The following is a 13,095-nucleotide window of genomic DNA, read 5'->3' as shown; positions in this document are numbered from 1 at the left end:
GGGGGCCGTCCTTGTTGTCTGGCCCAGGGGCCCATGGAGTCATAATCCGTCCCTGATGAGAGCGAAGGGGGTCTCAACGTTTCTCTGATAAATAATTGCTTTAGGAATTGGGCATTAATGGAAAACAGAGATACATTCTGTTAAATCCCATGTCCCCCTCAAGTAAATGAAGCTCCCAACACAAACAGCAGTACTGACATCCCAGCTGTCTGCTCACTCATGCTACATTATCGTCAACTTTACCGCCAATATGGTCAGCTATCAAACGCAGAATCACATACTAGAATCTGTCTCCATAACGACATCATAACACTGAAAAGCACATGGTGCTAGTCTGGAGATCCCATCATTTCATGAGAGCATAAATGGATAAACACTGCACTCACACATATGCCTTATAAGGCCCATGGTAGGTGGCTCTGTTGCTCAGACATGGAGCCGGACTTCACAGCCCCGGCGTCCATTTAGATTCCAGCAGCCACTCCGGGGCATGTTGGCTCCATAACTAAACATACTGCCAGGGGCGGAACTATTGGGGGGGCAAGTGGGGCATTTGCCCCTGGGCATAGGGCCCTCTTGTATTGGTAGTAGGAGCCATATTGTGACCATGGCAGGCCCTATGGGGGGCCCTATCATTGTTTTGTCCTTGGCCCCCGTGTGCAGTTGTTCCGCACTGCATACTGCTCTACACACCGTGGCCCCATGGCATTTTCTGTCATAACAATTATCATTTAATGAAGATTTCAAAAGGCAGTGTTTTTATTTAGCAACAAAAAAAGGTTTACAATATGAGTAAAGGCTTCAAATTAATACCACTGGACGTGCCTTTACAATGACACAGATTTATTCAGATTTGGGTGTTAACACTGATACTAACCCTTGAATTTTCAGATTTGGTCTAATGCCCCAAATTTAAAAGACCTATACTGTCTAGACTAATTGTATACTAATTGTACAGAATTATAGATTTTATGAAAATGCAAAAAAAAACTTCAAGCATGGAACACCCTGTGTGCTTAGATTTGTATTATTTATGTTCAGATACCAAATAGCATAGGTCAGGAAGACTCTTCTCTTCCATGACCATCAACTGCACGAATGCTTGAGCTGCCCCAGTCCCAAGCCAGCCTCTATGGCATGATGTGTATGTGTGTGTGTACTCTACTTAACCCTGTGCTAATGTCCTTAAAAGAAATCTACTCCTAGTATCTGCACTTGTTGTTCTGTATTCACTATGCACTTTGTACCTGATAGTGATGTTGGCTGTGATTATGTTCTCGATTGTGAGTCAATTTGTTAAAAAGCGTCTGCCAAATGCAATGTAATGTAATGTAAAGGTTATACAAAATCTTCATAATGATTACAAAGCTGATGGCTACAGAAGTTTGTATTAGGGTTTCATGTTAGTTTTACTGCACTGTGTGTGTATGTGTGTGCGTGTGCGTGTGCGTGTGTGTGTGTGTGTGTGTGTGTGTGTGTGTGTGTGTGTGTGTGTGTGTGTGTGTGTGTGTGTGTGTGTGTGTGTGTGTGTGTGTGTGTGTGTGTGTGTGTGTGTGTGTGTGTGTACAGAGAGGACACTTCAGATAAAATCACTTCCTTTTCATTCATGTGAGAAGGTTACAGTTTTTCCCCAAACAATTTTTGTTAATCTGTTGTGAGCTTTTTTGTTTTTAAAGGAACAGAATGGAGGTCAAAATTTGGGTCTTAGATTTGGGGAGTCTGATGGGATTGATGGGAGTATTTCAGGGTTTTCGTTTGTTAGCCCAGTGTTTCACAACAAAGGGTACGTGTACAACTATGGGTATGTGAGCACACCTCAGGGGTACGTGGAAAAATATAATATATACGGAGTGCAGTGTAGTCACACTATGATAGAGTAGTGATTCTCGACGCGGGGCTCTACAGCCAGGGGGCGTTTGGGAGCCCTAGGGGGGGCGTTGAGAAGAATAAAGCTGAGAGGGGGCGGTGCACAGTTGCCGGTGCTCAGTCCATTTTATTTTTTAATACTAAAGGGGGTGTTGGCAGGCTTATGATGAGATCCAGGGGGCTTTTATTCAGAAAAGGTTGAGAACCTGGGATGGAGGAACAGATGAGTGAGGGCGGTATTCCTCATGTGACAAAATGGCTTCGGGGCTACGCAAAGACAAAAAAGGATGGGAGACACTGACTTAGCCACACGGGTCATCAGAATGGGTAGACCAGTGTTTCTCAACCTGTTTTGATCAAACGCCGCCCTCATAAGCCTGCCAACACCCCCTTTAGTTTTAAGCAGACTAATGCACCCCAATGGAAAATGAGCACCGCTTGAGAAACACTAGGGTAGACGGTGCAGAGCCAATGGCAGGATTGGAGGGACACAAAATATCATTTGTGAATGAATGTGATGTGAAGTTCATTGCTAATTTAGTTTCCTACAAAGATGAGAATCTTTATAGAGAATATTTTCCATACATGTTTATTGTAATACAGTAACAAAAAAATAAGGGGGGGGTGTTGTAAAAGACTATAGGGAACCTTCACATTTCAAAACATAGGTCTATAGTTGTTTTCATGCTTTTAGAAGGCCGAGTCATGATTTCATTGGCGACGATCTGATTTGTGCAGTGCCACTCTTATGACCACTAGATGTCAGTGTGGTCCTGCAGAATCATTCTGAAAAATGACTTGACTTGTCTGGTGCATCACGGGTGATAGCATTATACCACTATCTCTCAGTGTAACTGAATATCTGACACACAAGAACTTGATGGACATTGCCAGAAATCATCAGTTACAGAGAGAAGTTATATGTCAAGCAAGCAAAGGCCAATGAGGCTAGGCCCGCCTAATTGACTATTTGACAAAAAACGCACCTTCCCACACATCCCTACACTTTATTATAGTGTGGTTAGTTCCTGAAATTATTTATCATTTGTGGAGGTTACGTATAATAACAAGGTTGTTCAGACCAGACCTGGGTTTCACACAAAATCTTTGTCCTGTGTGTTTCGATATTTCCACAGTCCAACACAACCTGCCTGTCAGCAAAGCAGGTAAACTGAATGCTTAAGTTTGAAGTTGATGTTAACCTTGTCCACACCAACGTAGCAAGTTTGCAAATGTGTTGACAGCTGACAGATTAAGAGCGGGTGGATTTAAAAAAATGCTCTAACGAAATTTACTGACAAAGGCATTTTTATTCCCAAGTTGACATAAGAGTGAGGAAGAAATCGTTGTGTTTCCATAACCACTGCTTTCAAAATTGGTCATGTGGGCCTTTGAAAGACTGGCTTGAGGGAGGTGCACTCTGAAGAGTGTAAACCCAAGCACTTTGCAAGCTCAGCGGCGGTGAAAGAAATGAGAATGAAAAGTATTCTGCTAAGCACAACTCTCCTTCAAGAGCTGCACAGTCAACATGACAGCACACAATTGCTTCGCTTTGAAAAACACAAATCCACCACGAAATTGAGGGAGCTGGCCTTGTGTGTGGCAAATCCTCTCTCAAATGTGCATTGTTGTAACATAAACGCTGGCCCTCTGTTCATCAATGACCCATGCAGTATTGTTAAGGATGATAACATGTCCAGAACCATTTTCTATGATGATGGGAGCAGAACACAAAGATGTATTACTCATTCATGGTGGTGGGTGAATACATAAAAACGCATATCCAATAAAAGTGTAGGCTACTTGCTAGCGGAGTTAGAAACACCAGCAGGTGACACCCCCCCCCCCCCTGCATTTTTTTGTCTGTTTTTTTGGGGGGGTTTTTTGGGGGGTTTTTTGTTGGGTTTTTTAGATGTGGTACCATGTTGTGTCATTTGTTAGAGGTTTTAATGGCCATCTCTGGTTTCAGCCTTCAGACCTTGGAGACAAAGAGAAACACCTGTCTGCCACTAACACCGTGCCTCCACAATCGCCATTGATGAAGTTTATATGGTAAGCAAGTGGGCAAGTGACAGCCAAGTGGATGGGCCCCCTGGTTCTACAGTATGGGGAGAGGAGCTCATTGCGGATAACGAATAGAACGCGCAATGATGCCATGCAAGACTATGCAGACGCTTGCGACCCCTTGGTGGTGATTTTGTTTTTCTCCGACTTTCTTGAAAGATGCGTATTTCTGTGAAATTAAACGGGACTTTTTTGTTGGAACATTGTTTTTTGAGCAGAAAAAGCGAAGGGCTATAACATCCCTCTTAAAACAAATTAGACTATTTGTCCACCGTGGCAACACACAGGCATATGCCTGAAGTCTAGAAAACATGTTGAAATGATGTATCTATTAGTTACTTACTGTCTTGTAGGCTATGTATTGGTGTCAGGCTGACGTACACAAATCAAGTGGAATGAACGTTTGAGCGGGAGGAGAGAAGGTCGGAGGCTGTGTTGGGATTACTTTCAGGCAAGACTGCTACAACCCTCGTTTGATGTTCCCCTCACGGATTGTCGAAAATGATGGAAACCGACGCGAAGTAGCCTGTAACCGGGGGTAAAGGCTTCTTGAGTGTTCGAGTTTTGGGACTCAACGAAACATGGAGTATCTTTCTATATTTCTATCTCTATGGTTGGTTACTTTGGTGAGTAGCAATTTATGTGTAAACTTTCAAAACAGTGCAATATGTTCTTGCCAATGAATGGTTCAAATGTAGCGGTTGCGCATAATTTCTGGTGTCGATTATGTTGCCCAAATATTTGGTATTGTAAGAGAATACATTTCTGAGACCGAGACCAATGTTAAACCGATGTGAAGGTTAATTTTTATCAATAGGTTGGAAGGTTTTCTGATGGCCGAGAATGGCCGATATAGCCTAACTGGTTTTGTACAGTGTGCGTAATGTGCCATAAGACGGTCTGCAGATGCGGTACAAAGTTTCGGCAACTAAACATGCTGAACGTGTTGTAGCATTCTACGTTATAGACCAGTCGAAATAAGTTTGGATCTCCTAAATTAATATAGCAGAATTCGTCTCCATCTGTGTCATTTCTTTTAGAGCAAACGCTCCGTTGGTTTGTTTTTGGAAAGCAGTGCGTTTGGCGAAAGCGTCCAGGTGTTGTGCCGGAGGTATTTCCCAACGGTGTCGCACTTGTGGTGTGAAGACGTCGTCAGAAAACGTATTGGCTAGTGTTGTCTGGGGAGTTTTTGAACAAACGTAAGAAACAACAACCGCATGCAACGGTTTATCTTGAGGTTGGACACGTTTTCGAAAAAGAAAAAAAATAGGTGGTAGAACAATTGGCTGTTTGTAAAGGAACAATTACATGTATGACATGGGATCTCGTGTCATGGGATCTCTCAGCACACTGTCAACCAGATTTGGGGACGAGAACAGGGCCTTGTTCAGTATGCGTAATGACAGATACAGACGTCAATGGATCAGGAAATTGTATTCGAAAAGCGCAGAGTCTGACCTCGGTCACTGCTGCTGCACTATAGCCTACTGTACATCTTACTTGCCAGAGCAATTAAACACTTCGATATATGTGCTATATGAGCTGTTTGTACACGAAATACCATAGTACAAGTATGATGTGATGGAAGTCATACTGCTTAATGAAATGGATTTGTGGTGGTCATCTCTTGATTTGTGAAACGTGTAAAAAGGTCCACTGCTTGATGTCTCATGATGCAGTGTAAGCTCTGTGTCGGCATGGGGTTCAGCCTCTGACAACCCTGGCTTACTTCAACCCCTGCTTACAACCTTACTTTACCTGTGTGTTAGAATTTCTGAAATGCATGGTAGAGAGAGCCTGTGGAGCAGGTGTTCCCAACCTTTTCCAACTTGAGACCCACTTGAAATGTTCACCAATGTTCGGGGCCCACCTCTAAACATACAACTCAAATAGATAGTCAAGAGTCAACAGCGACATACACAGACACCAACATTATTTTGATTCAAAGGAAATTATGTCAAGGCCCACTTGGAATACCCTCAGGACACACCAGTGGGCCCAGGCCCACAGTTTGAGAATCAGTGCTGTAGAGAAAAGAGTGTCCTATCTTGCAGGGCTGGACTGGGGCTGAAAAACACCTTGGGCATTTTTGGCATAAACCAGGACCCCCTGCTTTTCCATGATATGAATTTATGACTAGCCAACAGAAGACCAATTAGGCCACTCCATCTAATTTTAGGGTAGGTCTCTAAGGAAAGAAACAAGCAAACAAGCAAAAAAACAGATTACCAGTCCAGGCCTGCTATGTTGGAGAACATGAGGGAAAGCCATGATAGACAGAGCAGCGACGCTCCACTGGAATCTAGCACTCTTTGGAGAGAGCAGCAGGAGGCAACAACAAGGTGCAAGGTGCACTGTCAGCACTTGTGTATTCCAGCGTTTCTCAAAGTGGGGCGTAAGCCCCCCTGGGGGGGCGCGGAGGCATCACAGGGGGGGCTTGTGACATCGGATTTTTATTTTTATTTTGAATGCAGATGTGTGTTCATTTCCTATATGAGAATTAATAATATAATGTTTATAATTATGCAGTCCCTCTTTGTTTTATCTCACCAGTCACTTTTCCTTTAACTGCTGTTGCTTGGGCGGGGGGGCTCGGAAGCATCCAAACCCTCCGAAGGGGGGAATGATGGAAAAAGTTTGAGAACCGCTGGTGTATTCTGTTATGTTCAAGGGCGGATTACTGCAGGGACCCGAGAGTCAAGGGGGGCCTGAAGCCTTTATATTTCCAATGTCGCACTGATTTAAAAAACACACTTTCAACTCCTTTTTCAAAGTTTATCAGGGACAAACCCCCAAACTCCCAATAGCCTAACTTAGCGTCTCAAACATTTGACCAAAAACTCAGGGGCCTGTGGAGTCATAATCTGTCCCTTGCTATATGTGTTGTATCTTCATCACAACTAGCCTGCCTATTTTTGGACACCAGATGGAAATGAGCAAGTCTTGTGCCTTGTAATGCCAGTACGTACCAGTCTATGTCCGAAGTAAGCTCCTCTCGAGAGTAATATCTTGAGTGGTGAGTAAGGCAATGGCTTGTTATTACTGGATTCTCAAAATACTTCTGTAGTATGTAACACATGAACCATAATTTATAACTTTAGTTGCTCTAAGGACTTTAACTATAACACATACACACTGTACTATTGGAAAGAAAGTTAATTCAGAAAGCTTGCCCCTACGAAAATCGACCGTGGTTTTAATGTAGTAACCATGGTTTCACTGTAGTAACCATGGTTTCTAAGTACTCTGAGCCAACCATAATATTACTATGTCTTATCCATATTTTTTTGGGTAACCACGAATACCATGGTTGTTGACTAACCATGGATCATGATTATTCATAGTTTTCATGGATTGTGACCATGGGGTGTCATGGTCACCCAAAAAAAACGTATTCGCAGCCGTGGTGTAATGGTTAGGGAGATGGACTGAAGATCACAGAATTGCAGGTTCAAATCCCACCCTTACCTCTACCTTCACCTCCATCCATGACTGAAGTGCCCTTGAGCAAGGCACCCTAACCCCACATTGCTCCAAGGACTGTCACCAATATGTGCGTTGGATTTAAAAAAAAAAACGGCAGCGAAGTGTAATTTAATGAATAATTATAAACCGTGGTAAAATCATGGTTAGTTTTTCAGAGTACAACCATGGTTAATTTTATAGTTAAACCATAGTCAAACCAAAAACTGTGCAGAGCCATGCTAAAAAACACATGAAATCATGTTTTACCATGGTCAATTTTCGTAAGGATGAAACCTACGTACATTTCTCATAGATCTCCATTTGTACCAACCAAACTGACTCACCATATGGGCATTCAAATACAGTAAACTTGGGTTTTTTATCCCTGGATCAAATACCCGCTGTTGCACCATTTGGCTTTATAGTGCTGGGATTCACGTTCAAAGGCCAATAAGAGAAAGTGCAAACATGTTTCAGGGGTTTTCATCTTGTGTGCTTCATTGTATTTAAACACACAAGCAGTTTAAGAAAATAAAAAATAAAACCCAGTCAATCCCTGCTGAATCATCGTATAATTGCACAAGCTCTTTGCTTTCATCCAATAAATTCCCCATCTGTTATCATGAGCCCTTTGTTGTCATCATACCTTATGATGTAAAAACTGATTAAAAAATCTCAGGGAGGTACTCAGCTTGGTTAACTGAGAGACGGTTACTGTGACTAGCAAAACAAAATGGCCAAGTTTCGGGTACATTTGTATTTGTACAGTATACTATACAACCCCGAAAGGTGTTCTTAAACTACACTGTAAAAAAAAATGCAGAGTTAATTCAACACTTAGAGAGTACTTTGGGACCAAATACACTCAAGAAGATGTTAAATCAACTCTCTAAGTGTTGAATTAACACTGTATTTTCTACTGTGTATAATGTAATCAAACCAGTGTGTGGATTCCACTGTTGTCTAACATGGAACCTGTACTGCAAGTACATTTTCCTTCTTTTAGTTGATCAGCAGCAACTGCGAGAGAATACAGTACCTTAATTTCAGCTGATCTCACATCGCACCAAGGGCCGAGGAGATCATTTAAGTTCCCATGTTTTAATGCTGTAGACAGTTGATGTTCTTCCTGATGTTGATAAAAGACAAACCTTCAAAAACGATGGGTAGGGTAGGTTCAACCTGGAACCTCACAGAATGAATGATCTGGCATAGCACTATTCTGAACCAAATCCAAAAAAAAGCCTGGACTCATCTTTGACAAGACGCTGTTAAGGACCACTACTATTAAAGTTCAACTGTAAGGACGTGTGAAGGTTCCAGAACATCCTCCTCTGTAAATACAACAGTGTGAAGCCATTTGTTAAAGTGTGCTGTGCCGAGTGCTGAGGGAAAAGTTGGTTTGTGGATTAGGGGACACTTAAGATGTGTGTATGAACAAAGAGATATGTGAGAGACCAGGCGGAGGCTTTACCCTTGAGTCTGGTGAGCAGCTGAAGGATATTTACACAGGCATCTTAAATTAGGAGCTCTTATTAATGCAATTTAGACAACAATACTTTGTCAACATTTGCAGCGTGTCCCCTCTTATACGGGTCAGTGACGTTCCAGCAGTAGCACACGTCAGGGCGGCGCAACGACAGCCAGTGTCACTATTGTACGGATTTTTGTTTGATTGTTTTTAGTCGACTATCTAAGAAGCATATTCATTGCAGCATATCAACCAACAATTACAAATACATTTGTGGGCATTAAATGCTATTACTCCAACTGACGTCTCAGCCCAAAAAACGTCTTTCACCCATACATCAAAACATAATTAATAATTTATCAAATACAGCTCTAGACGTCATGAGCAAGATTAAGATATAGTACGAGTAATCAATAAATAAACTGCTTCCTTCAATTGATACAAAAGCGAATGTTCTGTCATTATTATGAAGTTTTAACCACCCAGTCCTGTTCAGGCCATGCAATTTCAGTGAGAGCCAGAGGAAATGGAACGTTGCTGAACAAATGCCAAGAAGCAATCATAACAAACGAGTGTTGGCAGAGACGCGGCGGAGATGTGTCTTTACTCCGTCTCACCCCAGAGAGCCAAAGACAAAGTCACAGTGATTGCAGAAGTCATAAGCACGACTTCAAACAAGAGAGGGCAGAAGTACTGTATGTATATGGCTATTTGTCTTCATGTCACTTTTGGTTCATGGCTTACCACGGCTCATCTCTGGAGACAGTTAAAGGCACAGTGCCCCTTCTTTGAAGAAAAGTGTGAAATGAGTACGTATAGGCTAAAATACAGTGAGAAATACATGGGTAAATGTAAATGTAAATACATTTTCAATATTGGATGATATCCCCTCCAGTTACAGTATTAGCTGAGGATGAGTTGGCCTTTGTAGTATCAGCGTCTTGCTGATCACCACAGCAGCTCATCGCCTCTCTTTTGATTGACAAGCAGCACCCAGACAAGCTACTCTTAGTTCAGCACTTGAAATATTCTTTGCCTCACAAACTCCAGAGTAGCCCGAACAAGGAGCTTTTAAGATGGTCAAGTCAGCAGCACATTGACGTTGAAGTTGTCAACTTGTGTCTGTCTCTCCACTTGCAAGGAGACAAAGTAGTACACATGGCCTTTTGTCAGCATATAGGTCAAAGAAGTGGCGCCACTTTTTCGTGTCCCTATGTCTAGAACACTTGACATAGAGAAAGAGTGAAATTTGTCATTAAATTGGAGGGTTTAGTGTTTCACTTTGTGTTCCTAAATTGTTGATGGCGTAGCGACCATTTGAGGAGCAATTACCATATCTGCTACATGGCAAGGTCATAGTTGAACATCAAGTACTAGGCCAACAAAGATAGCAAAACATTTACAAATCAAATTTCCCGTCAAAAATAAGTGCTCATTTTAAAAACATGTTTGAAATCTTAACATCCAGATTACAAACTTTGATAGGTTTCCATCAGAAGGCCTATACAGTTTGAATGAAAATTTTGCCACTCACTAACTCTCACCATTTGACATACCCTGGCTAGTACATTCATATTACACACTTCAATTTAATCCCCTAAAACCCCCCAAAAATCATTTAATCCATACAAGAAAGACATTACCTGTGGTTGCACCACCCTAATGTGTGTTACTAAAACAGCATTGACCCCCATGACAAGAGCTGAGCAGTGTGCACAGCATACTAAGCAAGATACGCGTAAAGATGTTTTGTTGTCAGAAACTCCAGGAGAGAACTTAAACTTCAGTTAACTTTATGGCAATGACTCCATGATACAGTTAGATGGCAACCAATTGGTACACGCCTCAAACATGGGGTTTCCCTGATTAAATGTTTACCTGATTGATTCTTTAACTGTTACAGATTTAACAACATATTTCCAGAGGTGTCAAGCAAAAGTAAAAGTAAAAGTATATTCATGGTGTAACTACAACACTAGCACATGATATTACATAGCTGTTACACTAGTTTGTCCTTTGTACCTAATGTAGTAGATTGACTGTGTTGTTACTGAAAAACACTAATAAGTTAACAATAACCCATAGTAGAAATAATACAACTATGACAATAACCCATCACAAACTTGATCCAACCACCTTCAGCTGATCTATACACAGGTTGGTATACTGGTAACTCAGATTAACTCTGTTGGAGGGAAACTGATTTTCTTTTTTCCCCCTTTTTTTCTTTTACTTTTACTTTTGACCTCTCCGCATATTTCGCAGCTTCAACACTTCTAGGCTATACAGTCAGGCCGGACAATAGGGAGACAATATGTTTCAGGGTATTTTCAGGCTTTTGTGATCAAGATTCTTCCCTTCTTTTGAATGTGCTATATGTCCGTATGTTAATAACCTTTTCCCTTTTGTGCAACAGGTGAGTGGGAAACATCCCATGTGTCAACTCATATCTGAAGTGCAGCGGGCTGGGAAGGAGTGCCTTGGAAAATTAGAGAGCGAACTACCTACTCATTCTCAAGGTAAGCATGTGCATGCAAAAAATGTTGTGGAACAAGCCATAAGGTGTCTGCACAGGCGTCATAGAACTAATAGAACACAGGGGTAGCGCCATCTTGAGGGTATTGAGGGTACAGGGCCAGCTGAGGGTACACTGACTTTAGATTGCTGTGATTTTGTTGTCATGATTATAATTGTGTTCTATGACGTCTGTGCACACACCTTATACTAAGTTGCCCATTTTGCATTGACTAATTACATCATAATTATCTCTCTATAATGAAATGTGAAGCAACTGAACACAACTGTTGACCATAGCCATTAGGACACATTTCACCACTGGAGTGACTTTTTGGGAGGTTTTCCCCATGCTTCATCATAATGAAGAATGATGATTCTGAATTATGATTTTGCCAAATTATGTTGTATTGAGACTTCATCCATGGCTGGAGGCCATGATGGGAAGAGTGGCAGTGATTTGCTCATATTACAAAGGTTCTGACACAGGCATCAACATAAACAAGTGATCTACATTCAGTCTGCATCCCCTGTCTGGTCTTTGTCCATTCGTCCATCGAATGTTTGCATTTGTCATTGTCCTTTGGGCCTTTTGGAGCCTTCATGAGGAACACTCAGCTGGGCTACAATTTGTCTTCATGACATCAATTTGTCGTTTAAAATGATGTCTCTTTTTTTCTCGCTCGGAGCAAAATAGATTGACTTTGCCGCTCAGGCATAATTGAAATGTGGAGATTATGGTCGAGCGGATTGCTGCACCATGCATTTGTAATGGCCGTCCTTTTTGGCTGATTGAAATTCTATAAAAACCATGCAGCATAATGGGTTTGGTTGGACCAATAAGTATTTGAGTCATGATTAGGAGATTTGAAAGTCATGATATGAGGAGACAACTTTTTCTCTTGCACTTTTTGAAAATATTGTACACAAGTGTGTGGTCAGTTTTTTACACCTCTGCCCGCCGGTGCGAACAAGGCCCAGAGCCATACTGTTCTTTAGTTGGTTGTCTGGTGATGCATGAGGCCGTGACTCTGTGAAGAGAGTGAAGTTATACCCACTGACAAACTATGTGACCCATCCCATCATAATGTTTAACCCTTTCATGCAGAGCCTCTTTGATAAGCTTGTGGTTACCAAAATGGTGGTGACCAAACTCTTACTGAAGACTCTCAGTAATGACATAGCAATGCTTTTTTCCAGCAAATAGTGAGTTGGATCACTGATGACCATATATGCACATCTGTTAACCTCACTGGAGTCCTTGGACAATCCAAGTTCAAAGAACTGGTTGGTGCAAATGTATAGATATTTGTGTTGTTGTACAAAGGTAGCACATGTAAGTGCACCTTTTTAAGGTGGGGTTGCAGGTTAACCATTTTAAGAAAATGTACTATTATGACATCACGTTGGGGGTTCCGCAGGCTCATAGGAGTCTATGTAGAACCTTAGAATCCTGGGGGAGTTCCCCCAACGTGATGTCATACCTGCAACCCCACCTTTAAGCATGTGTAGGTACAGTTCACACAACTTCTCTGTGATTGGCTGCAGTGGTCTGGTCTTGCTTATTCAAAGAAAATGCAAAGAAAATGGGTGTCTTCATTCTTTTAGGATGAAGATACAAGTGATCGTTTTCTCTAAAGTCACAGGATGTACTGAACTAAGTGCCAGCATTTGTCTCTGAAGTTGAAAAAGGCAACACGGAGGCTCCACAGCCT

At 41.8% G+C, this 13,095-nt stretch overlaps 1 protein-coding gene across 1 annotated transcript in view; it reads left to right on the top strand.

The window, feature by feature from the left end:
* Positions 1-4,365: 4,365 nt before the first annotated feature.
* Positions 4,366-13,095, top strand: part of vipr2 (vasoactive intestinal peptide receptor 2) — a 38,567-nt gene continuing 29,837 nt past the window's right edge. Inside the window, exons 1-2 of the mRNA XM_063206075.1 lie at positions 4,366-4,556; positions 11,283-11,385. Coding sequence (XP_063062145.1) covers positions 4,512-4,556; positions 11,283-11,385 — 148 coding nt within the window. The 5' untranslated portion in view covers positions 4,366-4,511. The remainder of the gene's footprint in view (positions 4,557-11,282; positions 11,386-13,095) is intronic.

This window comes from Engraulis encrasicolus, chromosome 9, assembly GCF_034702125.1.
Source record: "Engraulis encrasicolus isolate BLACKSEA-1 chromosome 9, IST_EnEncr_1.0, whole genome shotgun sequence".
In the NCBI taxonomy this organism is placed as follows: domain Eukaryota; kingdom Metazoa; phylum Chordata; class Actinopteri; order Clupeiformes; family Engraulidae; genus Engraulis; species Engraulis encrasicolus.
Note: the sequence above shows the minus strand (reverse complement) of the source record. Positions and strands in the feature narration are given on the sequence as shown.